A 26,038-nucleotide genomic window follows, 5' to 3' on the forward strand; every position below is an offset into this window, starting at 1 on the left:
TTAAACACTTTAGCTTTGGTATAGTTCCACTCTTCTTTTTCAGTGTTTACTGAAGAAAATTCAGTTTCAAATTTGTAGTTTCTTAAAACAGAAACACTTTTATTCCATATTTGTTAACATATGGGGACTGATATTAAATGCCACATAAATCTATTTATAATTTTTTATCTAATAAGTCACATTTAAGAAAATTATTCATTTTCTGATGTTTTGGTAACTCTTACAGTGCTACCTGGTGCCACAATAAACCTTGTGATTTGAGGCTTGCATGGAATTTTGGGAATATATATTTTCTTGCTCTGTCTTAGACTTCTGTACTTATTGCACTATGTGCTCTAGTTGCATTGTTTAGAAGGACTTCAGGAGAGGATGTTATGTGTGCTTCATTTCAAGAAAATTGTGTGGAGTGAAAACAGTCTAACAAACCTCTCAATTCCAGCATTAGTGTGTCCTCATGGAGGAAACAACCTTTCTGAGTGTTTTGGTTTGACCCAGCCCATGCAAACTTACGTTCATATGCAGACAATCAGTGTGTTGTGTAAATATGACCTCCTTTATTGTTGTGTTTGATATTTCTCAAAGTGTTTTCTTTAGAATTTGCCTAATTGCTTGACTCAATATTTTTGTATTGTCAGGAGTGCAGATGTTGTAGATATGAAAAATATTACAATGTGCACAAAACACAGAAAGGTAGTGTGACAGGCGGTGTTCCCAGGTTAAAATCTTAATGGATATTTGCATCATTTTGAATATTGTATATTCCCATGTTAAAGTCTTTCACAGGTATTTGCATGGATTTTGCATACTGAAGCGTTCGTGTACTTATTAGCCCCACATTACACTTGCAGTTAAGAAATTTGCATATGATTTGCTTTCTGCTCAGTGAAATAAGCTTTACACAAAATTTCATGTATTAACTCTTTCCATGCATGACCTATTACTGGGTGGAAGGCACTTGGAAACAAAAATAATCTGGTGCTACTTAGTGTTTTGTAACAAGCATAAGATTAAAAGGGGAACTCAAGTATGAAGTGTTTCCATCAATAAGACCTTTCAGTAGCACACACATGTGCTTGGTGGCACATTTCCAGATTTAATGTCATTTGTACCTAGAAAGAACTAAAATCTGAAGCTTATTCTTCATAGCCAATGCAGAAGAGGCATAGGGGAGAGAGACCAAGAGATCGATTTGTTGTAGGTTAGGGTTTTTTGTGTGGGGTTTTGGGTTTTTTTTTGTGTGTGTTTGGTATTCTTTTTATGTTTTTTTTAAATTTTTTTTTCTTCAAGGTTTTGTGGTTTATTTTTTTTCCTTTGGTTCTTGTATTCATTTGTTACAGAAGCACTGACTTGTTGCCAGTTTCATGACTGACAGCATGAGCTGTCGATTTGTTGTGTTCCTGACAGTAAATTGCCATTTTTGTTCAGAGTATTTCCTAGTATATTAATTTGGTGTCCTTCTGAAGCTTAATCGATATTCATTGTTCTGTCAGGCTTGAATTGAGATTACTCAAATCCTTGAGAAGTTAATGAAATCCTGCACTTTTCTCAAAGACTAGAGAAAAGTAATTGTACTCAAAGCCTGACTGTCAATAGCCACTAACAAATTTTACTGTGAGGTGCTCTGTAGTTCCACAGCATGTGTGACCTCCATGTGTCAAAGTAGTCCAGCTGTGTATGACTAGTTAACTTCTTGAACTGGAGCTGCTTTCAGTAAACTGTAAGCTGTGGTGACTTTGTTACTTGTAATTCCAAGTATGCTTCTGAACAGTAATTAATTTACCTGTTAGCATACTTATGTATGACAATCAATATATATATGTGTGTGTGTGTATACATACATACTTTTTTACTATGTCCTAATGTCCGTACCTGCATCTTCATGGCATTGGAAAGTTATTTCCATTACTTTGGCTGCTTGTCTTTTACCATGATCAAAATGGACCAGTACAAGGAGTTTGTGCAAAGATAAAATAGACTATAATTTCTGCTCTCAGGTTACAATACCCCCCTGCCCTATTTATTTCTGAAATATAATTGCAACCTGCTGGTTTTATGCTGTCACTAAGTATCAAATATCTCTTCAGCTGTGCCTGATATCTTTTTTAATCTGTAAGATGAAGAATGAAATACTGACCTAGGGTAGAAATATTTAGTGGTCTGAGAAATACAGAACATGTAATTTGTTCTGCAAGATGTGTTTGAATGTGGATAGCAGCATACCAGTGCTAAGGAAAAAGAACCTGTAGATCTTCCCTCCTCATCCTTGAAACTTGGAGATCGTCCTGATTGAGTCACTTGTTAGTGTTCTGTTTTGGTTCCTAAATACTGTGTCATACAGGCTTCAGTGCCAGCATGAGAAGCTGCCATTGTCTTCCCTTTGTGTGCTTCAGCTGAGCCAGTGCAGATAAGTCTGTCGCCTGTGTTACATAGCTGTAACTTGCGTCTGTATGCCAAAACTGGCCTGTTGCTGTGCTACTGGGACAGGACTGAAGAACTTCTGTAATGAATGAAATTGCTGTTTTTCCCCCCAGTGATTTACTGCTGTTGGTGATGGCTTCATATTTCTTTAGCTTAATACACTTCAGAACAATAAGCTGTGTTTGTAAGCCTGGATTTTGCCTGTGGTTTACATATTTCATCTTTTGAAAGCATACTTGGAGTTCAGTAGACTAAGTTCAAAGAAAGTAACTTTTATTTTTTTTCACAGTCTGAACTTGCATTTACGTAATCCCTATATTTAGATGATTAAAGGAAAAAATAACTTTTTCATTATGTTGGTCGATGTCAATACTGTATGAACATCAGAAATTCAAATTAGATCTGATTAGGCAAGAAAAAGTATATTATGTAGTCTATTGGTGTACCTTGAAGGGAAAACGTATTTTGAAGCTTATTGCAAAACAAATAAATATGCATTTTCTCCAAGAAGTATTCTTTAACTTTTGTATCTGAAAGTCATTGTTAATGATTTCAGAATTAGATTTCATATCTGTAGTAAAAACACTCTGGGAACAAATCTGAAACCTTACTAGTGAGACGTAAGAATTACTGTTGTACAGGTTGATAGCCATTTTTAGTGATAGGGTAGCAGTGTTTCTGGTCACATGAAGACAGTATGTATAAAAGCTGCTATTTGAAATGAGTGTTTAAAAATGTTTCATTGTCTTGATTATGCTAAAAATAATAGCAACAGTAAATAAGAAGGCAAACCAAAAATCACCAAAGGCTTTTTTTTGTTCCATTTCTTCTGATTTCCTCAACTGACTCCTGTTACTAACCATGGCCAGGCTGCTTTACCTTCCATTCTGTGAGCATGGGAGGAATGCCATACCCAAAAGGGCTGGATTCTACATCACTGGTAGAATTATTTGTTTCTTTTGAGACAGTTATATCTACACAGTTTGAATGGTGTTATAGAATGGAGAAATTGACAACAATAAGGTTTAGCATAAACACGAAACTCTGCCTTTTACAGAGAGGGTATTCTTTGCGGTAGACTTTGGTTTAAATTTCTTCTCCCCAGATGTCTATATGCTTTGTTTAAAATCTCTGGAAATAACACCTGTGTTCACGTAATGTTTTGGGAGCTGGTTTGTACTTCTTATATATGCTGTCATCTTGACATATTGGAACTCATTCTACAGTGATGCTAAGTGTCAACAGGAGTTACGTATAAGGACCCTGTTCCAGTCTTTGCCATATAGTTTCTTGTCTGAATACTGTCCTGAGTCAAAGATTGTTGCCTCACCTTTAAGAAAACGTAGAAGACTCTCTGTCTCTTGCACTCTGTCAAATTTAAAATCTGCTGGAAGAGAAGCTGAGCAGGGTTTTTAACTTAATCAGGTAGGTAACTTAATCTTCACCACATAGACCAAACATGTATATTTTAGCATTACAGGTCATCTCTTGTAGAGTGAGAAAGATACAGTAATCATCTCCCATTTCCTGCTGTGGCTGAACGTGGCTTTGTGAGCGTTACAAACACCTCAGTGTATTGAAGAGTGGTTTTTGGCTGACTGCTCTAGTGCAAGAGCAGGGACAATTTAAGTTATGTTTGTAACTAGTTTTGTTTTAAAGTATTGGGCTGTCTGTGAACTGTTTTACAAACAACATGGACATCCAGACTGTGGGAAGAAGGTAACAGTACCCTTGAAGGCTGTCTCTGTACGTTATCTATATGAGTCAGAGCCTTGTGGCTGAGTCTACTTTTCTCTTTGGTGTTTAGCATCAGCTCCTTGAGACTAAGTAGCTGTTCCATTTTTCATTATAGGTATATTATTGCAACTATATTTTAATCAATGTTGTAGCTGTTAAAGCTTGTTTTACATTGTAGAGATGTAATTGAAGGCATTACTATGTATTCCTCTAACCAGTTATGCTTATAACCCTGTAATATATAGGCGAACTTAATTTCATCTTCTTATGTATATTTTAAGGTGTGGCTTAAGTTAGCACAACTCTGTCTATGGTCAAATGAATTTCTGCGACCTAAGTGTTTTGTTGTTGGCTAATGTTGTAGTTGCATGTTGATCTTCTGATGGTATAAGTCTATGTGCTTGTGTGACACCATCCTTTTCTGCTTGGGTTTGTTACCTTATTGGTTGGGCCACCTCATCTCTTTCTACATCTGCTTTTTAATTTAGATTTGTGATGTGGTGTTTGTGGAAAATTCAGTGTCTCTCGCAACCTAAACCAGTCCCAGTTTGGCAAACAGTTGTACCATATTCCCCCATCTGCAAGCTACCTGCCTGCGCTACTGCAACTGATAACAGCCCGCGCAGTTTACCAAGAGGGATTATGGTCACCTAGCACAGTGATGGTTGTTGTTGCAAGAAAGGAGGACTTGACTTGCTTCTAGTGGAAAAAGGATACAATTAGGGCATACTGAGATGAATTGAAAATACATAAGGTCATGAGCCCTGATGGGGATGCACACATGGGTATCGAGGGAGCTGTCAGATGTCATTATGAGGCCACTCTTAACCACCACTGGGAGAACTGCCTGATTGACTGGAGGAAATCAAGTGTCACTACAGCCTTAAAGACAGGCAAGGAGGACCCAGGGAACTACAGGCTGGTAAGCCTCATCTCAGTCAGTGGTTAGGTGGTGGAGCAGCTAATCCTGGAAACCATTTTCAGGCACATGAAGGAGAAAGGTGACTGAGTAGTCAGCATGGCTTCATAAAGGGAAAAGTTATGCTTGAGTAACCTTTAACCTATGATTGAATGACTGACTGGGTAGAGTGGGGGAGAGCACTTGATACCATCTACCTGGGCTTGAGTAAGGGTTTTGACACTTCTCACAGAGAAGCTGACAAAGGATGGACTGAACATATAGATGGTGAAGTGGATTTAAACTGTCAGAATTGGCTGTACAAAGGTCCTGGGGTCCTTTGCTGCAATTCACTCTTGCAGCAAAGAGGGCTAAGAATTCTGGGCTGCATTAGACAAATTATTGTCAGCTTTTGATTCTCTTCTGTGGTGATGTTTTAAGTATGCTTTAAAAACCTACATGTTTTCATCAACTGATTTGAAGCATGCATTTTGCAGTTTTTCTGCTGCTTTGGAGTAGTTTGCACTATAGCAGCACATACCAGGCAGTGGCATGTTTCTTATTTCAGTTTCCTATTCTGATGAGTTTTTTCCTGACCTACACTTGTTTCCTTAATCCCTCAGATATTCTGCTGTGGCAGAATGCTGTCATGTCTGGGTAAGATGGTGATGTTTTTAATGGGGGGCGTGTGGAAACATTTGTGTATTTTTCCTACAAAAATTTTCGTCAGCAGGGAAGCTCTTATCGACACACTTGGTAGTTAGTTGTATTGTTAGTGTGGTAAGCCTATCCTGGGAACTTTCGTAAGTGTCTAAATCAGGAATGAGCTATCTGTGTGTGATTGCTATGGGAAAGAAAAAGAAGACTGATGAAGGAAATCTAGCAAAAGGCAGGTTGAATTTTAGTGTTCACTGTAGTTTTGGTCTGAAGAGCTTCCCTTTCTGCACTTTGCTGTAGAGTTGATATGTGCTTACGTGACAAAAGCTCAGTATATGTGGCTTGGAAATATTTTCATTTAAACACAAGGATATGTTTCTTTTCTTACATCCATCATCCGTCCTGCTTGTTTGGGGCAGAAAGGTGCAAATATTTGTTTTGGGATTCAAAAACCAATTTATGTTGTCAGAAACCATATCCAGTTAAATTGTAATGTGTTACACAGCTTGTGTGTTCTTGACTTCTGTGACATAGTATTCCACGATATGCTATAACCTGATATAATGTCAGATATTTGGTGGTAGGAGACACATTATCTGAAGCAAATACCAACCTGTTCTTGACATTCGTGAGCTGGTTCATTAATCACTCAAACCGCATACTCATAGCTCAGCAACTCTCTAGCATCTTAAACGTTAATTTCAAACAACAGGAAAGAAATGAGAATAGGAGTAAAGTCTTAACATCGTGTCTGAAAGAATTACTGTTTTAAGCTAATAGTAAGCTAAGCGCTGGTTTTAATCTAATCATATTTTGTACATTTTCAAAGGCTGCTATATCTTTTTAGGATGCCTTCTTACTTGGCAAATGACCTCATTTGTGTTCAACCCCACTAGATTAAAGCAATTCTTTTGTGAGGAGTCTTGGTGGCTGTTCCTGTTTTTATTTTGGTTCCAAAGTGGTTAAATAGCCTTTGATGTGGCAACAGTAGATTTGGAAAACGTACCCCATAAAAATCTTTATAATCTGTACAACATTTATGGGTAAGGCTGATATTGCTTTATTAGATAATCAAGTGTAGTTGAAGAAGTGGATGTGCTTTTGGATACACAGACGTAAGGTCTGAAATAAAAACAGCTGACTTGAAAGGTAAATAAAGCTTCAGAACTGCTGCTTAGTCACATATCTCTGAGGAAAAAGTATGCCTAGTAGTTATGGTGTGGATAGTGATAAGGATGATAAAATGGTTATCTTTGGGGGAGGGAAGGAAACTTCAGCTTGTTTCTCATAAAATCATACCTTAAGATTAATGCCATGGGCAGGGACACCTCACACTAAACCATATCACCCAAGGCTCTGTCCAGCCCGGCCTTGAACACTGCCAGGGATGGAGCATTCACAGCTTTCCTGGGCAACCCATTCTAGTGCCTCATCACCCTTACAGTAAAGAACTTTTTCCTTGTATCCAATCTGAACTTCCCCTGTTTAAGTTTTAACCCATTACCCGTTGTTCTGTCACTACAGTCCTTAATGAATAGTCCCTCACCAGCATTCCTGTCAGTGATTTTAAGTTCTCACAGAATGAAAGATGTGGTGGCACACTTTCCTGTGGGATGTCTCACTTTTCTGTGGGATCAATAGTAGCTGATCTGGCTTCAAAGCCGAGTTGTGTCACTTGGGTGATGACAAGAGGTAGTGGGGTGATTGATTTGGGTTTTCTGGTGTGGGCAAGGATACCCTGTTAGGTAGGCACTGCTAGCCAATGCCTCTGTTTTAAATGTCTGGAAATACTGATGGTTGCTAGGTAGCTCAGGGTGCTGATGAAATAAAGTTTAGGACTTTTTGGAAAAGTCTGCTAGTCCTTAGAGTTGTTAAGAGTCCTTAGTTATAAAGATTTGTCAGAAACTTGCTTGTTTGCTTTGGGAATTCCTGCAAATTCTGTGCTACTTTGAGTATGTTTTTTAATAATCTGTATCTTGCCATTCCTTCTTGTAATACTCCTCCTAATAAGGCGGTACTTCTATTTGTGAAACCCGTATGCTTTATATTAGTTTGTCTTTATTCCATTTCTTGAGATGTCTGGTGGGCAAAGAATTAGTTTTCCATTTTTTGCAGATCTTTCTGTACCTCTGACTGTACCCTCAATGGAAGGATCATTTGGTCTATTTATTTCTGAGGTCAAATTCACTCCTGGTCTTGTATAATTTAAACACTGATACTTTCAGGTTTTCATCATTAGCTCTTAACCACAGTGGGAATGCATTTCTTGCAAGACTTCTCTAGTTGCCCATGTATTTGTAGTATAGCTCCCCAAAGGTTTCAGGTCGTGTTTTGTGTTAGGAGGCTGGGAATACTGAACCTGATGTTTCTTTAGATACGTTTTGAGCAAATTACTGAAAAATAGAAGATGCATTTATTTTCAATCTTTCTACAGGATTATTCATCAGAAAATAGTATAAAACAGACTCAAGACAACACTGGCTAATGGCTACCTGCTGTGGTGATACGTGCATAAAAAATAAGGGATTTTTTTTTCCTTAAATTTTCCTTAAATTTCCTCCAAATTTTTTTCTTCCAAATGCAGTAGCAATTTCTTTAAGGAGATTAAAAAAAACCCCAAACCAAAGCAACTTTACAGCTCATGTTGGAGTTTACCTCTAGACTGACATGTATTAATTGTTTGTTCTTATATTAAATTTTTTCCATATACAGACAACAAATATCAGCTGCAGGCTAGGATTACTTCTGATAAAATTCCTTGAATATTTTCATGCATGGTAAAAAGACATTGGATGTGCAATTACTGAATAGGGAAACAAAGGCAACTGGAAGATTCTGGTACCATGTTATTTGGAGTGTGTATTAAAATGAAGTATTAAACATGCACAAATAGTGACTTTTTAAAGGAATTATGCACTTTGTTTTTTCGGAGGGATTGGTGTTAAATAGGCACTTGCTTAAAGAGGTGTAGTAATTTTTTCCCCTTTGAGGTAGGCATTCTAATAGTGTCTACCAAATTTGCTTCTGTAACAGAAGAGAGACCACTTAAATGCCTATGACGAAACTGAAATATTCCTGTGAAACTGAGGGTGTGATATACAGAATATCTGCATTTGACAGATCTTACAGGTTTTGGTTACTCAACTCTTCATACTTTGCAGAAGACTCCTGTGTGTCAGTGAAAGGGGAATATTATGCCTGGCTTCTACTTGCTTTAGTAAATGGATTTAAGCAATTAAATTTAATTATCTATTTCACTAATGATCTGTTTCAAATGGATTGGTCAGTAAGTATGCCTGTTTATACATTCTAATGGCACTTTCTATAGTAATTAATTTTGTACAGGCTTTTTTGTGGATATTAGTATGTTGAAAGATGTGTACCCTTATATGGTTCAGTTGTGTGCTTCCTAAACATGGTCTTAAGCTGATTCTGCTTCCTGCCAAATCTCAAACACAGGCCCTGTGAAAATTCAGAAGCTGTTGGTGTCATCTTTGATTTTTAACACACAGTTACGACCCCTACTTAATTAAATCCTTCAGCCTGAGTGTAATGATGAGAGATCTGCACCTTTTTAGTGCATACCCTAACTTTTTGAATAGCTTAAGCCTTGCAGGAACTTCTTAAGTTATGGCCAGCCTGAAGGGATAGAGGCCTTCAGTAAGCTTCCTCAAACAGCTAAATTGTTAGATTAGCAATTAAGTGTCTAGAAATAATGTTTAAAAATGGAGAAGCAATACATCTGTAATAATTACCAATAGCACTTCAACAGATGTTGTGTATCAAAGTGAGAGAAAAGTGAGTCAGATGCTTATTTTATGGCACCCAGTAAGGTTGTGCTTTAATATTAAGTTTTATTTTTAAGGAAAAAAAAAGTGTATTATATAGTAAAAAGAGAGTGGGGAACAAAAAGAGGAAGTAACTCAAGGTTTTGAGTAGGATTTAATAATTTTCAGTAAGGGCCAAATACCGTTTTGGAAAGTAAGTGCAATGCTGGGTCTCAAGTTCCTCAGCAAAAATGGAGAATATTGTAAGAATCTTGACTGTGCTGCAAACTTTTGGTTACAAGTTACTTGTTTAGTGTTCAAAAACCCAGTTTCTTCAGTCTGTCTGTTCCGGAATAACTTGGTTTCTTGTTCATCACATGGGCTAACTTGGGAATAATAAATGTGCTTTCATGCAGGACATTTTTCGGGAAATTATGCCTATTGAGTGTTTGCTTGGTCTGAGGATCTGATTGTGTTTGACGTGTGTAAGTGGTCACATTTATTGGGGAGTTTGGACTATGTGTGCAGTTTAAAATCAAATACAGCAACTGTAGTAATTATTTTGATCCTGTACCAACTGAGAATTTAAAGACACTACAGACTGTAGCAAAGACACATGGCTCAGCATGAGGAATACAAATAAAATTCTGTTCATTTTAAACCAAAACACAGCAATTCACTAAAGTGAGCATTTGTAGCGCTGTGAAAATGGACCTACTGTAGATCACTCACTGTTAGTAAGAAATGTAAAAAAACCTTCTACTTAGTTGGGGCACAAAAGAAATATGTATATTTTATTTTTTTTCCCCTGCGAGTAAAGCAGAAGTTAAGGCAGTGTTGTTCAGGAAACAGCACTATGGTGTGATTCTGACATAGGGGGGTTACATGGGTATGGCAGCGTCTGTGTGAAGTCAGGAACTGCCTTTGCTGTCCATGTAGGGCTCCCCAGCCTCCTTGTCAGTGGCCAGGTGGCATGAATGGTTCCAGGCTGTGTAGAACTTCTGGATGTAAGGGCAGCTGGTGACTTTACCTCCTACCTGGGATACAGGCAGGGCAGAGTGCCTGCAGGCTGGAATGTCCAGAAGAACTGAAGTCATCCTGCTTCGGGAAGTCTCAGGGCTACAGATGTTTGGAATTTATCTTGAGGTTCTCAAGATCCAAGTCATAGACATGGAGCTTGGAATAGAACTTTTCAAAGTCTGTTGATGCCCTCAGAGCTGAAAGTGAGTTTTCTAACTGAGAGAATCTGGGAGCCCTGGCACAGCTAGGGGGTTGTGGGCTGGTGGACCCTGAAAGCACCTGGGTTGAAAGCAGGAGTCTGGTAGAAGCTTTGAAGTGGGCAGCACAGGAACCTCTGCACTGAAGTAGGTGCTTTCTCAGTTTTACAGCTAGTAAGGTTTGGCAAAAGGTATCTTTTCAAAGCTACTTCCAACATTGTGTCCTAGATGCCAGGTGATTAATGGAAAAGACATTGCATATGTTTGCAAGGCTCAGTGAGGATTGTTACTAAAATCCTGTAACAAGTAGAGTGCTGTGGTGTCTATTTTGTGAATTTACTGTTAATGTAAGTTTTAATACAATTTTTTATTTTTTTTATTTTTAAGCTATGTTTGGCAGAAACTTCAAACAAACTTTACTTTTTTTTTGGGGGGGAGGGGGTGATAAAGCTCTGTTATCTTTAACAAGAACCATTGACAGATTATATCCATGATGTAACAAATACTGTGCTTTTCAACAGGAAAAAATACAATTGGAAATTGTCCTGAGGGTGGCAGTGCTTTTAGTGATTTAATTTCCTGAATTTTCTGTATACTGCTTTTGTGTCCTCTCAATTACAGCTGCTTCCTCCCTGTTCCCATTACATTTATATACCCCTTTCTCTCCATTGTGGCCTCAGTTTTATCTGTAGAGGTCAGTGCTTACACTGTTTGGTTTGTGAAATAAATTATCAAAAGAGACTCTAAACATCTATTAATGAAAGACTGTGGTTAACATTTTAAAGTACCATCCGGCACTTCCTTCTGTGTGGGTATTAGTCAGTTGTCCATACACTGCACATAGCTCCCTCTGGCCCCTGTGGTTCCTCTATGAAAACAAAGGAAAGGTAAATTAGAAAACGTGCTAAATGAAAACAGCTGTCAAGGCAGTAGAGTCATAAGTTATATATATATATATATATATGTATATATACACACATATACAAAGGAAGAATAGTAATCATGTGAGATAGCAGATTAAACTTCAGCTATCAACATGGACAAAGAAATTTACATAAAGATAGAATCATAGAATCACAGAATGGTTTGGGGGATCTTAAAACTCATCCAGTTCCAACCCCCCTGCTATGGACAGGGACACCTTCCACTAGACCAGGTTGATCACAATAGAAAATGTAAAATAAACTGTGGATAACTACAGGTCTTGAAGTCTTAAAAGTAAGAATGCTGAAGTATCTTCACTCTATTGAAAAAAGAAAGGTGAAAATAGCTTCTGAAATATCTTGGCTCCTTTGAGCTGTATAGTGAAATGTAGGTTTTCTGCTGTTACTCTTCACCTGGCCTCCAAAGTGGGAAGGACACTCACAGTGCAAAGCCCTGGGGCAGGGGAGGAGAAGACAACACAGGGAGCTTTGACTCCTTATGTTATTGGCCTGTGGAGCTCTTCTAGCAGGTCTCCTGCCTTTTCCCTGAAGGAAATGAAGAACTGCTAGACAACACTGTGTGCTTTGATACAGAAACATCACTGTTGGTGACAGTGCTTGATACCTTGAGATGCTGCTTCCAAACAAGATGAGAAAATGATCCTCAACACCCCCACCCCCACCACCTTGTTTGTCAAAATAATCTTTTTATTTTTGAGAGCTTCTGCTCCATTAACTAATGCGCACATTGGTGCCTCAAACTAGTGGTGTACTGGTTTGTGCTTGATGAAATTGGATCTGTTTGGAGCCATAAAGCCACAATTCCCTATGCAAAACTGGCATACTTGAACTTTTGGCACTTGCTGTTGAAAGTTGCAAAATAGGCTTGTCTTACTGTATGCAGACTTACTAGTACTGAAAGAGTATCTTCTGTTGTAGGACTTTTTTTGTACAAACGACAGGAACCTAACAAAATCGGCTCTTTAACAGAATATTAACTAAACCTGCAATCAAGATTGGAAAGAGACAGGATAGTGAAATTATGTGAGACTGTAATGGTTATCTCTGTATTGGTAGAGAAATACTCAACCCCTTTAAGGACTACTTAGTTGAAACCTGTTGGTGGGATTTTGTGTAGAAGCTTACACTGCTGATTGCTGCACTGCAGCTATCAGTTCTGTGTGTGAGCAGTGAACTTTAATTTCTGATGTGTTCTGTCTGGAGCTTTCACACACACTAATTTCTGCTGATAATCTGAGCTGGGGATGATGTCTGGGAATTAACCACAGTAAAGGCTTATCTGGCTGCTGGGTATGGTACTTTAAGCCCATATCTACTGCTTTTCAGAAAACTGATAAAGTAGCAAATAGATGAGGTGTGAAGGTAGTTCTGAGAAAGTCAATAAATAGCCAGAAGCTACAATTTAATAAGTGTTTGGACATATCTGGCTCAAATAGCTTATATATTTAACTCTTTTAAAAGTGATAGATGGAGCCTAAATCCATATTCCCTGTGGCATTAGGTATCAAGAGAAATAAGTGGAAGCAAGACATTTGAAATCAATAAATTGCTTCTAGGCACAACTTAATGCAGACAGAATTTAGAGGAAAAAAGATTGTGAAACAGATACAGGAATGAAATTCAGCTTTAATTTGCAGACTAGAGCAGAAACATAATCCTGGTTCTTGTGAAAATGGAGATTAGGAAGTTATGGGAGTGAAGAAGTTCACTGCCATGGGCCAACTTGTACAGAATAGGTGTACTGAAAAAGTAAAAAAAATCGTAGAGTAAAGCTGCTCTCCAGACTAATGTTATGCATTTATGGTCCCACTTTAGGCATTAAACTGAAAGAGGGTACATTTGGAGTAGATATTAGGAATAAATTTTTTATCTTCCCTGTGAGGGTGGTGAGGCCCTGGCAGAGGCTGCCCAGAGAAGCTGTGGTTGCTGCATTCCTGGCAGTGTTCAAGGCCAGGCTGGAGCACCTTGAGCAGCCTGCTCTAGTGGAAGGTACCCCGACCATGGCTGGGGATTGTAACTGGATGATCTTTAATGTCCCTTCCAACACAAGGGAAAGCTGAATACAGGAAAAAGGGGAAAGCTGCTAACAATTCATTAGCTCTGCAGATAGCATTTGTTTAAGTGAGACTTCTCAGAGCATTACACCTAAGGGAGGTTAAAATGATCTTCCTAGGGCAGATTCCAGTCAACCTTTCTTGATTCTGAAATATTTATTACTGTTTACAGTGAATTCACATGGACTCATACGACATGTAAAGGAAAACATAAAATTTTCAATTTTTGTTCACCTGTGGCTTTGCTGTCAGCATATGAAATCAGCTGCTTATGCTTTACAACTGATCTGTTTTTTACTGTAGAAAACATCACAGCATGTGATGTTCCCAAATCAATAGCTTAGGCAACATTTCTGACTTGCATTTTGTGTCTTACAGGTCTCATCATCATCAATCAGTTTCATTTGAATTTTACCAGTTGTTTAGCAACTCTGATCTCTAAAATGTAATCAAATACTCTTAATTCCGGTAAGTTTTACACTGAGACTATGGGTAATGCAAGTGGAGATTTCTGAAGTGTTGTACCAAAAGTGAGAATACAGGGGTGTTTTGGGTTTTTTTTTTTCAGTGAGCCCCATGAAAGCTAGAGTTTTGTCTGGAGCTCACACGTCAGCTGTAACCCTTCTCTGGCAGTAGTTAGTCTTTGGCCTCTAAGATACTTGGTAATACATCTGCAAGAGTTGTGTTGGAGTACTATTATTTAGGACTATTGTGATCTGTGTTTGATCAGCGTTCAGTATTTTCTGTTGATTTGCTCTGTGCTACCCAAATTATAAAAGGGCTGGGTTCTGGGGATGGCTTAAAACTTGCCATAAAGTTATTGGATATCACTGTAAATTAAAAAAAATAATTAGAAATGTAGACTAAAATAGCTTGTGCGTATGAATCTATGCAATGACTTTGTGTTCAGCAACAGGCCAGAAGTCAGGGATGACTTGGGATCTTGGCTTATTTGTATCAACATCCTGCATGGTTTGATCAAGTTATAGGAACTCTGAAACTACTTGTCTACACTTGTAAGATGAAAAGGAATTGATGTGGGGCTGGGTGCATATTTAGTAAGTGGGTGTTGAAGGTAAATCACTTAATATTTGCAATGTGTTTTGAAACCTTAGTTGTATGGTGTTGTGCAAGGCTTCTGTTGTTGATGGTTGACCAGACTGTTAGTGGCTAAGATAGAAGCAGTCAGTCTGCATTTGCTCATTTGAATAACTTTGGTGTTTTGCGTATGAAGCTGTATTCAGGGAGTACAAAGACTAAAAAGCACTGAATCATACTGTGTGTGTGCTATTTCTGGGAGATTAAGCGTGCTTAGGACTTGGAGGAGGAGGAGTAGTTTCTGGGATTTTTCCAAATTCTGTCAACAAAACAAATTCTACCTGTGTTAATCATCAGAATGAGTTGTTGGAGAATTTGAATGTCATGTTAGTGAAGTCTGGCTAAAACAGTCTTCTTGACCTTGTTTCTAATGCAGTGGGACTTTTCCTATGAGATTGATAAATCACTCATTATTAATCTTCATAATGAAAGTATTTACACTGATCTTCAAGTTTTCAGTGAAGTGAAAGGAGCAGTTAGTTGGCTCTTGGAATCCATTGAGATCATGCTTGTGCTCAAGAGCAGGATGAAATGCCCACCTTAGAGCACCATGCTATGGCACCTCCATCTGCTGCTGCCCAGGATAATTTGTGTGCCTTTAAGATCAGGTGGTGCTGTGCTGAGCAGACCCTGGCTATGCTTAGGCTTTCTGCTGACACACCTCTTATCTAGCAATGAGATTTCTCCTTTCTTGTTTTAAGGTCTTGCTTTGTTCAAGGAATAGCTGTGTGATCCACTTTTCTCAAAGCAGTGAAGTCTTTATTTTGACAAAATAAGCTAAAATTCAGGCTGCCTTTTCCACCTTTGGTGTATAGCACCATGTGCAGAGAGAACTTAGACTATCAGATATCAGCAAACAGCTGTGAGAAAAAGGTCATGTCCTATTGGAAGCTTTGTTTAGAGCATGGTCATGGATTATACTGGTAAATGATCCTTCAAGATGCCTATATAGGAGCTGTATGACAAGACACGTGGAAGTGTAGAACGTAAAACAAAATCCGGCCCAAATTCAAATGTTTGTGGCACACAACATTGTACCCAAAGTAGAAGACAGACATAGCTGAACTATTTGTGTTTGCTTTTTTTTTTCTGATTTGTAAAGATATCAAGCAAATAAGACATCAAAATGACTGGTCCCTTTCTTGGTTGGAAGAAGTAGGAACTGTTCAGCGTCTGCAGATGTGGTAGTTGTGAGCTTTGGAAAGTTAACACTAAAATGGAGGAGTAAAACCTGAAACGAAATTATTGAAATGCCTCATGGGTACTACAGTTTTAAATGCAGTTACCTGCTACTCTTGAAAAAGAATGTCCTTTGCTAGTGCACACAGCATCCTGATTTGGAAGGCTTTATAAAACTACCTGTAGTTCAGCAGTAGCTGCTGTTGAGATGTCTACATGAATTTACTAAAAATACTCAATTTCTTAAAACCAGCAGAAAACCAGAAAAGCTTACTTGTGCAATTACCTCAGTAATGGAAATCTTAATGAAGAATAAAAATAGCTTTGCATATTTGCAGCTTAAATTAGGGCAAGAGGCAAGAGAATTATTATTTTATTTTTTTTCTTCTAAATGAAGACCTGTCCACATTATCACATATGCAGCCTCTCTTCCCTCATGGAGCTTTAAATAACATATTCACAGGGTGAACCAAGCTGTTGCATTTTCATTAATAGTTGATGAAGTGACTTATGACCAGAGTATCTCAGAAATTCAATGGGAAAACAGAAGTCATGTTGCAGTCAAGTTGACCCTTTTATATTTTACATCCTATTACTGCTCATAAGAGATGAGTGGGACCTTTGAAAACCACTTGTAATCTGGAAAGCTAGTACTTTAAGCATGCATCTGAGTGTTTTTTGTTGTTGATCAATGCATGGTAGGTTCAGAGGTGGGAGCTGATAAGTGTGGCGTCAAACATAATGCCATTTGGAAATTCATGGCAACTTGTGGTTTTGATTTGTAGTTGCTTTTGAGGGAAGAGACAAGCGGAAAATGCTTGTTTGTTTGGAATCTTTTCTGTAAGACGTTATATGAAAGTTGATCATTGACTATCTCTGATACAAAATACTGTGAACTAGCAAATGGTAACTAAGTATTATGTGTGCCAAGGTGTCCTGGTTTAAGCCCACCTGGCAACTCAGCCATGCAGCCCCTTGCTCACTTCCCCTGTCCCTTTCCTCCCCCTCCTCCCAGAGGGATGGGGAGGAGAATCAAAAGAATGTAACTCCCACGGGTTGAGATAAGAGCAGTCCAGTAACTAAGATATAACACAAACCACTGCTGCTACCACCAATAATAACAATGATAAAGGAAACAACAAGGGAAGAGAATACAAGCGCTCACCGCCTGCCGACTGATACCCAGCCTGATCCAAGCAGTGATCTAGCCTTTCCGGGTAACTGTCCCCAGTTTATATACTGAGCATGCTGTGCTGTGGTATGGAATACCTCTTTGGCTAGTTTGGGTCAGGTGTCCTGTCTCTGCTTCCTCCCGGCTTCCCCTCCTACCTGGCAGAGCATGAGACTCACAAAGTCCTTGGTCAGAATAAACATTACTGAGCAATAGTTAGAAACATCAGTGCTATCAGTGCTGTTCTCAAGCTGAGAGTCAAAACCACAGCACTGTACCAGCTACTAAGAAGGAGAAAAATGACTGCTACTGCTGAACCCAGGACACAAAGAATGGTCTGGAAAGCAAAAGCAAGTATTTAAATAAATAAATTGGTTTCTCCTGTTCTTCTCAACCTTGTGTATTTTTCCTCTGCCAAGCAAAGTGTATTGTCTAGAATCAACGATCCAAAGTTAGTGTCCCCAGAGAAAGATGTACCTTCCTTCTGCACTGATGACTCACAGCACTTCTGAGCTAATATTTATTAAAAGAGATTCTTTCCCAATGCTTGCTGAGGTTCCTTGATGCCCAGTGGCCCAGGAAATCATTAAATTAACCAGCACTTAATTTCAGTAACCCGAGGACCAAGAGTGGGTTCCTGTGACACAGGGATGTTGAAAGAAAATAAGAAGTTTGGTAACTTTGTTCCAGTCAAGATGCTGGGTTATTTTTGTAACTGGATGTGATATGTCCTCATGCTTAGATTTTTGTGTTTTCTGGGGGAAGACAATTCACATGGAGCCCATTTGTGAACACATGCTCCAGATACGTAACTTGGGTGTTACTGGGTCTGGCTTGAGAGCATGAAATGCCAAGCAGGAGTTGAGGGAAGGAAGCAGAGCTGTTTTGGAAAGGAGAATGCATAGTACAAAACATTAAAGGAGAGGCCCATAAATGGGAACAAAGGCTGTACTGCAGGGCCTGAAAACAGTGAAACTAGAGGTATATCTGTTGTGCGAGGGAGTTAGAAGGAAAATCAGAAAGGGTGAGAAGGAAGACTTGCCGATAGCTTAGAAGGATAAGGAGAGCTGGAAGAAAAGGCTGTGGGAGAGCCTTCTGTGATTACAGAGAAAGATCTTGCAGATTGAAGTTACACAGATGGATGTACAGGATTTAAAAGAATGTCATAGAAATTATGAGGCATGTTTTTTAAGCAAGCAGTGATGAGCAAATCAGCTCTTTTGGTACAAAGAGGAGTGATGTGCTGTGGAAAGTAAAGAAGGGCTGTTCTTTTAGGGCTTCACTATCTGTTTTTTTTACTTCAGTGCTCTGTGTGTGTTTTGATTTTTCAAGGAGATGTGGTTAAGAGGGGACAGGAATAAAACAAAGTTTTGGAAAAAGAATTGGAAGAAGAAAGGCTTCAGTTAAATCACCAGGGCAAGACAAAGTCAACTGTTCAAATTTCAACTCATAATATCACTTCAGTTCTAAGAGGTTCTGCTGATTTATGATTCCTAAAATGATAACAAACCAAAAATGCTATTAGAAAAGAATTGTAAATACTGTTTTCCTCTGTAGGTATGCTGTTGTTTCAGCCTCTTGCTATTTTATTCTCTTAGTATTGCATAATGCAGCCAATTCATGTTTTCCAGAGCTTCCCAATTAACTGAAGTGTTCAGAAGTTTCCATGACCTTTAGGTTTCTTTGTACTCTTATGTTGTTTTGCAAAGAGTATGATAGATTTTGTGGTTTACTTCCAGTGTAGCCTTTCTTTTATGGAAAAGATGTCACAATGCAAAAAGGCCATGGTTTTGAGCATTGAGTACAATGCTGATTTGACATAACTTTTTTTCCAAAAATGTCTTAACATACAGGAAAATGTTGGAGTACCTCATGAAAAAATGGTGAGCAGCAAAATATCATTTTAGAAGTATAATTTAAAAAGTATCATATATGGAAAAAAGGAGAAGAAAGGAGATCCTCTAAAACAAGTTTGTTGCAGGGTATAGAAAAGGGCAGCTGTATCTTGTATTCAGGACTGTAATTGATTTTCACTGTGCTTTTGGTTATTGCTTCAGTTTTGCCTGTCACAGTACACAGTATATATGCCTTGCTGGAAAACCTTCTGTGAAGCTCAGGTTGTCCACTTCAGTCACATCTGTGGGTTCCCAAAATCAAGCCTCTTTTTTTTTACTGAAATCTTGGATGTTTCTCCAAAACCTTATGGTCTAATGGAGGTTTCTGCTGACAATGGGTTTTAGGCTGCTGAATGAATGAATCTTAGCTTTCCTGTGACTTCACAAGGTGGGTGCTAGGGATGGAAAAGGTGGAAGGTGAAGACCTTCCAAGGAGGGGTGCACAGGCTGCCTTAGTAGGCCCAGTGCTATATTCATACACTGTTTACCATCCAGACATAAATACTTCTTGTCTGTCTTCCTGGAGTATAAACAGAGAACTGTTGGGTCTGTCTGCCCTTGCCCGTGCAGGCATGTAGTTAGAAGCCTGAGCTTATTAGTCAGAGCTGTTTTACTCTTTCTTTGGGCACAAGCTGAACACTACCAACTACTCATGTCAGAACACTGATTAACATACATATATAAAGGTATATATGCATGTAGCCAGTCCCTCCAATCTCCCTGCCCCAAGTAAAGAAGCCTGACTCCTGCTGTTGCTTAATATTTAGTAATTACGAAGCCTTGTTTATACAGGATCTTGTTTATACACGCCAGCTCTGATCTGGTGTTTTGGTCCATGTTTGCTTCAGCATGTCCATCAAGGCCTTGCATTTAGTATAAGTACATAAAAAGTTCTGAAAGCAGAATGTAACCACTGACAAGTTGTCCCACAATGTAAATGTAAAACCTGTAGATGCCCAACAGGTTGTAAATGCAACCTATTGTAGGAAATAAGAAAATTCCATGTTGGTAAACAAATATTTATTTTTTTTTAAGACTGAAATTTGATTGAGAAAATACAGTAGATCATAAGGAATCTACACCTGTGCATGTAATACTTTGTGAGCAATGCAGTGAAGAACTAAGAAAATTCAGTTATTTTGCAGAATTGTGGTATGAACTCACTTATTAATAAATGTAACTCAGAAATGTATGTGTGTATTTATGTATCCACAAAATCAAAATTTGTATGTAAATAGATTCATAAAAGAGAATGAGAGTTAATAGAAATACAAAAAAGTACAGAAATAGAACAAATAATACTGTGGCTGTAAGGAGAAGACAAGCCTCTACTACACTTTTATTTTTCTTAAATGATTTTTAGGTGTAAACATTAATGAGATTCCTTTTCTCAAAACTGCTTGAAAGATTTTATCATGAAGAGACTTTATTCCACACCCTCTGCTCTGCAGATGATGAAACCTGTGAAGGAATGAATTTGAATGTATTTGGGAGATATTTTTCTGTGTGTGAAATATGTTTAAGTGTTGCAGTTGTTGTCTTGCAGACTCCCAGTCAAGGACCTAATATATCCTGGAATCCAAATTGCTATATGAAAGGATTCCTGTTGGGTTACTGTGTAAGATCTTCCTAAACTTAAATGTGTTGGTATTTCAAATGCCATTTTGAAGAAAGGGGTTTTATTCTAGCTTTAAGGAAGAAGGATTGTCACAGTGAAGCTATCTCTTCCTTCACTTGTGGAGACCACAGTACAAGGAGGAACTGAAACCAAGCCTAGAATTTTTCTGCATTAAGGCATCTCTCCTCTGAATAATGACTTAACTTGAAAACTGTTATGCTCTACAGTGATGGATGACTCCTATGGAAACTCCTGCTGCTAATTCCCAGCCTCCTGTCTGACTGACAGTGTCAGCCTGTTATTTAGTCGTGTCCCCTCTGCATCCCTGTCTCCTGATCTCATGTGGGATGTGGTAATGGCTATGGAGCTAAATTTGGAAACATTTTATGCTGCTGAAAAGAGTAAGAAATGCAAAGTTTTGGCTAAACTGAGAGAACTGTTCATTCTTCCTTTGCAAAAAAACCCCAACAAAACCAACCTCAAAATCCCACCAGAAGTCCCACATGGAAATGCTCGTGTGTGTTTTTGTTTTGTTTTTTTCTAAAACACAGAAATCCAAACAACAAACAAATAAAAGTCCCCTTCTAAGAATGCAACAGTTTGAAATGTTGAGTATGAAGTTGTTTTGCAAATAGTCAGCTTATTGATAATGGCTACATTAATTCGGGGTTTTTTTGGTATGATGTAAAGTAGGAGTTAACAAGTTGGGTAATTCTTAACACAGATTTGTATCTCTCTGTCTTCTAGACAACTCTGCTGAAGCAGATTTATGGCTGCTGAACAGTTGTACAGTAAAAAATCCTGCTGAGGACCACTTCAGAAACTCAATCAAGTAAGTTGTTTCCCTAAAAAGATACTTAATTATGAATGAATATTGCATGCTTTCATTTTAAAAGCTTCACATTTTCAATCTAGAAGTGATTTTGTGGTTTAGAGAAGAAGTGTTCTGAGTTCGTTACAATGGTGAGTTCTCTAGAATGAATTTGTAAGGTGCAGTGTGGGTTTTGCAATTTGCAAATGATTATCAATACACTTATTTAGGAGAGCTGCTGGCCCTATTTAGATAGGGGCTTCTCTATCACTTCTTAAGACAGTGTTGTAATACTTTTCTGAAGTGTGGGCCTTTTTTTGGAGGGGGGAAGTGTGTTTGTGTTTTTGTTTTTTTTTTCCCCAAAATGTGAATTGTTAGGTTTTCCCCCTCTACTTAATTTTTACATAACCAGGCCTTTCCAATTAGAAGGGTACCAGGTACATATTTAAAACTGTTTCACTGTTCATTTTCCTAAAAGGTGAACTGATTAGCCTATACTAGAAGTCTTGCAAAGAATATGTTATGATTTCTTTGTAACATTTTGATGATGTTGGAAAGTATGACATGGTAGTGACTTCTGCCTCTGACTTCAGCAGGCATGCAGTTGTGACGAGAGTGAACTAGAAAATCTGTACAATTACAGCCATGGTTGCCCAGTATAAATAAATACAGTGGTGTGTTTCTTGTAGATTTTACTTTCAGTAAACAAGTGTGGCTGTTTATGCTGTCATTTGTTCAGTGTGGTGCACTGAGGATGCATTGTTGGTGGAGATTCATTTTGATTAGAAAACAAACCTCATAGTTCTTAATAAGCATGCTCAGAAGGTAGACAGAAGCTGGATATAAGCAATCTGCTTACAGTGCTGGAGTCACTAATAACATCCAGGGTCTATAAACTGGAACAGAAACTGTTTGTCTTTAGTAGGTGGTACAGCAGAAGGTACCTCCGCCCCTTAGGGGCTTCACTTCCTGACTGCTGGTGTTGCACTTAATGATGACACTGGCTTTTGGGGCTTCTTTCTACAGGTGCCAAAAAAAAAAAAAGCTATTGCCATAATACTTGCAGTGTGTTGGCCAGCAGAATGGATGACAAGATCTTTTCCAATTCAGTTGCGGCCATCTTTCTATCTTACTAATCCTGTGCCAGAATTGATGTGGTATGGTGTATGTCCTTTAAACCAGTAGAATAGAGCTGGTTAAGAAAGAGGGTCTAACTAAAAGCAAATGACCAAAATATTTCTTGGAACTTCATGTTTGTGTTGTCACTCTGTTAATGAGCCTGATGTGATTTGCCTGAGTTTACTCTTCTTGTTCTTTATTTCTCCCTATACAATTTCTATTCTGACACAGATATTCTGGTTGTTCTGCACCTTTTTTCTCTTTGCTGAGACTCACTGCTTTCCTGAAGCACACATCGTTTTTCTCTGCTCTCAGATCCTGGCAGTTCCTCACGTGGAGAAGGCCAACTTTCATTGTTGTTTCTGACCATTTTTATAATTATCATTAAGCATAGGGGAGAGATCCATATGTAGTGCTCTTTCATGGTACTTGGAACCGAAAGATTAAACACATCCATCTCAGAAAAGAACAACTACAATTGTATTTGGGTTTACAACAGTGAGGAAAGCTTATATCACTACAGAACACAACTTGTCCTAAATACCTATTATTTTACCGCAGCAGCAAATCCAGTGTTTGAAGTTTGGGTGATAGAAAACTGCCTGCCATTATATCCTATCATAATGGCCTGTTGGTAGCTATGGAGATCTTTGTTCTTTACGACTGAGTAACAGATTAAACATTTAATAAGTGGATTGTCAAAGCAAACATGCTTTGAATGGAAAAATTAATACTCAGCACAGTAAAATTCTTTCAAATAAAAAAAAATTCAGGCTGGAAGTGCTATATAACATTCTGAATTTCACTATACACAGTTATGAATTGGGAGAAGTATTTCAGTTCTGCTTATTCTCTGCCTTCTGTAACAGTTTCTGCTATATAATTTTCCTTGCATATATGATTTTAAAATGCACTTATTCAAACTAGTGACAGTGTATTCATGCTGATGGTTGAAGAACGACTGGGAAGCTGATCCTTCACTAGTGGCATGTACCAAGGGATGTGTTAGAACTGTACAAGTCCTGTATGTTCAACCTTTTTTTATCTGACATCCTTTTAAAAACAATTACTCCCAAACTCTGAATCTTTGCACTGGATGGACAGATGCATATATAGCTGATGCGAGCTGACTGACAGTATAATCTCTGTGCCTTTTTGTATAGTTCTTAGAAGTAGTCTACTGCTCTTCAGTACCAGTGAAGTTGAAGGTGCTAAGCTGGGGTTATGATATGGAGGGCAAAGAGTTGCTTAAAATCATAATTTATGGATGGGAATTGAGAGCATTTCTTGTGCAGATTTTATTCTCAGTTTTACAATACTTGTTTAATTGTAAAATAAGATTAAAGGGTGAAGTAGATAATAGTAATGAAGAATTTCCAGTATAATCAGTAGATGGAGTTGAAAAATAATAACTGTATCATTCGAAAGAAAATGGAGGTTAATTCAAGAAAAAGTAGTAAATAGAATAACCTGAAGTAGGTAGCTTCCATCAAGCAAGTTTATGAAGTTTAAGATGACTGCGTAAAGTAAATAGCTAGGTACAGAAAAAGAATACCTTGAACAAGTAAAAAGAAGTAAAAGAAGGAAGAACCTAACGTTAAGAAGTGAGGCAGATAACACTGCAAATAAACAGTCCCTATTTGATGTAGTAACCTATTTGATGCTCCAGTAACCCTGCTCTTCTGTTTTAATATTTTGCTAAATTTGCACAAAACGTGCATTATCCCCTAGCCTCCCAGAATTTGCAAGTGCATGTAAACCTGTGGCCGAAGACACTTGTGATGAAAGATTTGCTAGTAGCTGGTTTTGGCAGGATCTTACCTTGGGGTAGGAAGAGCAGGAGATGGTCTGCTGTTTAAATGGTTCCAAATTGCAGCTGTTACGAAATAAGAACGTGTTCTTCTTGGAAGCGGGAGCAAGAACATGAGGTGGAAGTGGGAGACAAGGGCACAGGAGTGAGCGTGGGTGTATGTATTGTGCAGTTGATAAGTACTCAGTTGTCACATGGTATACACAGAGATTAATGAATTATGTCTCTGTCTCTATGATGTAACAGTGTAGTATAAGTAGTGCTGCATATAGATAGTACTAGTACAGAATCTGACAACTGAGGTTGTTGGGGATCTCTAAAGATTGTCTTGTTGAACCCTGCTCAAAGCAGGGGCAGCTAGACAGGTGGCTGAGGGCTGTGTGCAGGTGGGTTTTGAGTATCCTTAGGAGACTCCACAAATGATCTGAGCAACCTATTACATTATTTGGCTACTGTTATAGTAAAAAAGGGTTATTTTAGGTTTAAACTTCATGTGTTGTATTTCAATTTCGTGGTTGCCTTTTCACTGTTGCTGAGCACCACTGAAATGCTAGTCACTGTCATCAGGTGTTTAATACACATTGTGGGATTCCCTGGACCTTTCTCTCTCCAGGCTGAGCAGGTCCAGCTCTCTGAGCCTTTCAAGCCCTTCCTTGAACCCCTTCCAGTTCGTCTGAGTTTTACCCATCCTGGGGAAACTAGAACTGCACCCAGTGCTCCAGATGTGGCTCTTGCCATTCTGAGAGCAGAGAAGGATCAGCTCCCTTTGCTGGTGATGCAATTCCTGATGCAGCCCAGGAGGCTGTTGGTCGTCTTTGCCCCAAAGGCTCATTGCTGCCTCCTGGTCAACTTGGTGCTCACCAGGACCTGCAGGGCCCTTCCTACCAAGATGCTTTCCACCTGGCCAGCCCCAGCCTGTCCTGATACATGGGGCTGTTCCTACCTCAGGGCCAGGACTTTGCAGTATCCATTTGTTGAACTTCACGAGGCTTACACATTACATTAGTTAAAATCTCTTTTTCTTTAAAATTGATATTAAACTCTATAAAGAAAATTATTCATTTGGGTTAACTCAGTGTTTATTGTGAGTGAGCTAGATGTCCTTGTAAAGATGTGGCTATTGGTGTATATGTTGTGGTGGCTTTTAGAAATACATTCCTGCAATGAATTTCTCTCCTGAAAGGAAAAGAAGTGCTTTAGTTCTGTCAAGGGATTTTATTTTGGTTGCTGATGGATATACCTACTGTATTTTAGTAAAGTAGTTGCTGAACATTCCTCAGAATTAACAATTTTTGGAAAGATTCAGGAATGTTGAATCCCTCAGATTAGTGTTGTTTGTTTTTTTTTTCTAGTGGTATTGAACTATTGCTAAAGCAGTGGGAAGGGAAAGTGTATCATGCAAAATATCTCTCTACATCAGTGACCCCTTCTTAGGGTCTTAAGTGTCTATGAATGACTGCAGTCCCAGATAGAGTATTAATTTATTGGTCCTTGATCTCGTGCTTTTTAATTGACCTGTGTACACTCCTTTAAGCAGAAGGATGTTCTAAATTTTAAGTTACAATTCAGAAAACCCTGACAACCTAAGCCACAACCATTTGCAACTTTGCTATGCTATTTATACAGAAAGTGCCCTGAAAACACA

The 26,038-nt window shown here is 38.4% G+C and overlaps 1 protein-coding gene across 2 annotated transcripts in view; it reads left to right on the plus strand.

Moving 5' to 3' along the window:
* CDKAL1 (CDK5 regulatory subunit associated protein 1 like 1) overlaps positions 1-26,038 on the plus strand; it is a 392,981-nt gene that overhangs the window by 41,151 nt on the left and 325,792 nt on the right. For both annotated transcript variants that reach the window (XM_031049673.2, XM_005149870.3), the window contains one exon: positions 21,401-21,485. In XM_031049673.2, coding sequence (XP_030905533.2) covers positions 21,401-21,485 — 85 coding nt within the window. The remainder of the gene's footprint in view (positions 1-21,400; positions 21,486-26,038) is intronic.

The sequence above is a fragment of the Melopsittacus undulatus genome, chromosome 1 (genome assembly GCF_012275295.1).
Source record: "Melopsittacus undulatus isolate bMelUnd1 chromosome 1, bMelUnd1.mat.Z, whole genome shotgun sequence".
NCBI lineage: Eukaryota > Metazoa > Chordata > Aves > Psittaciformes > Psittaculidae > Melopsittacus > Melopsittacus undulatus.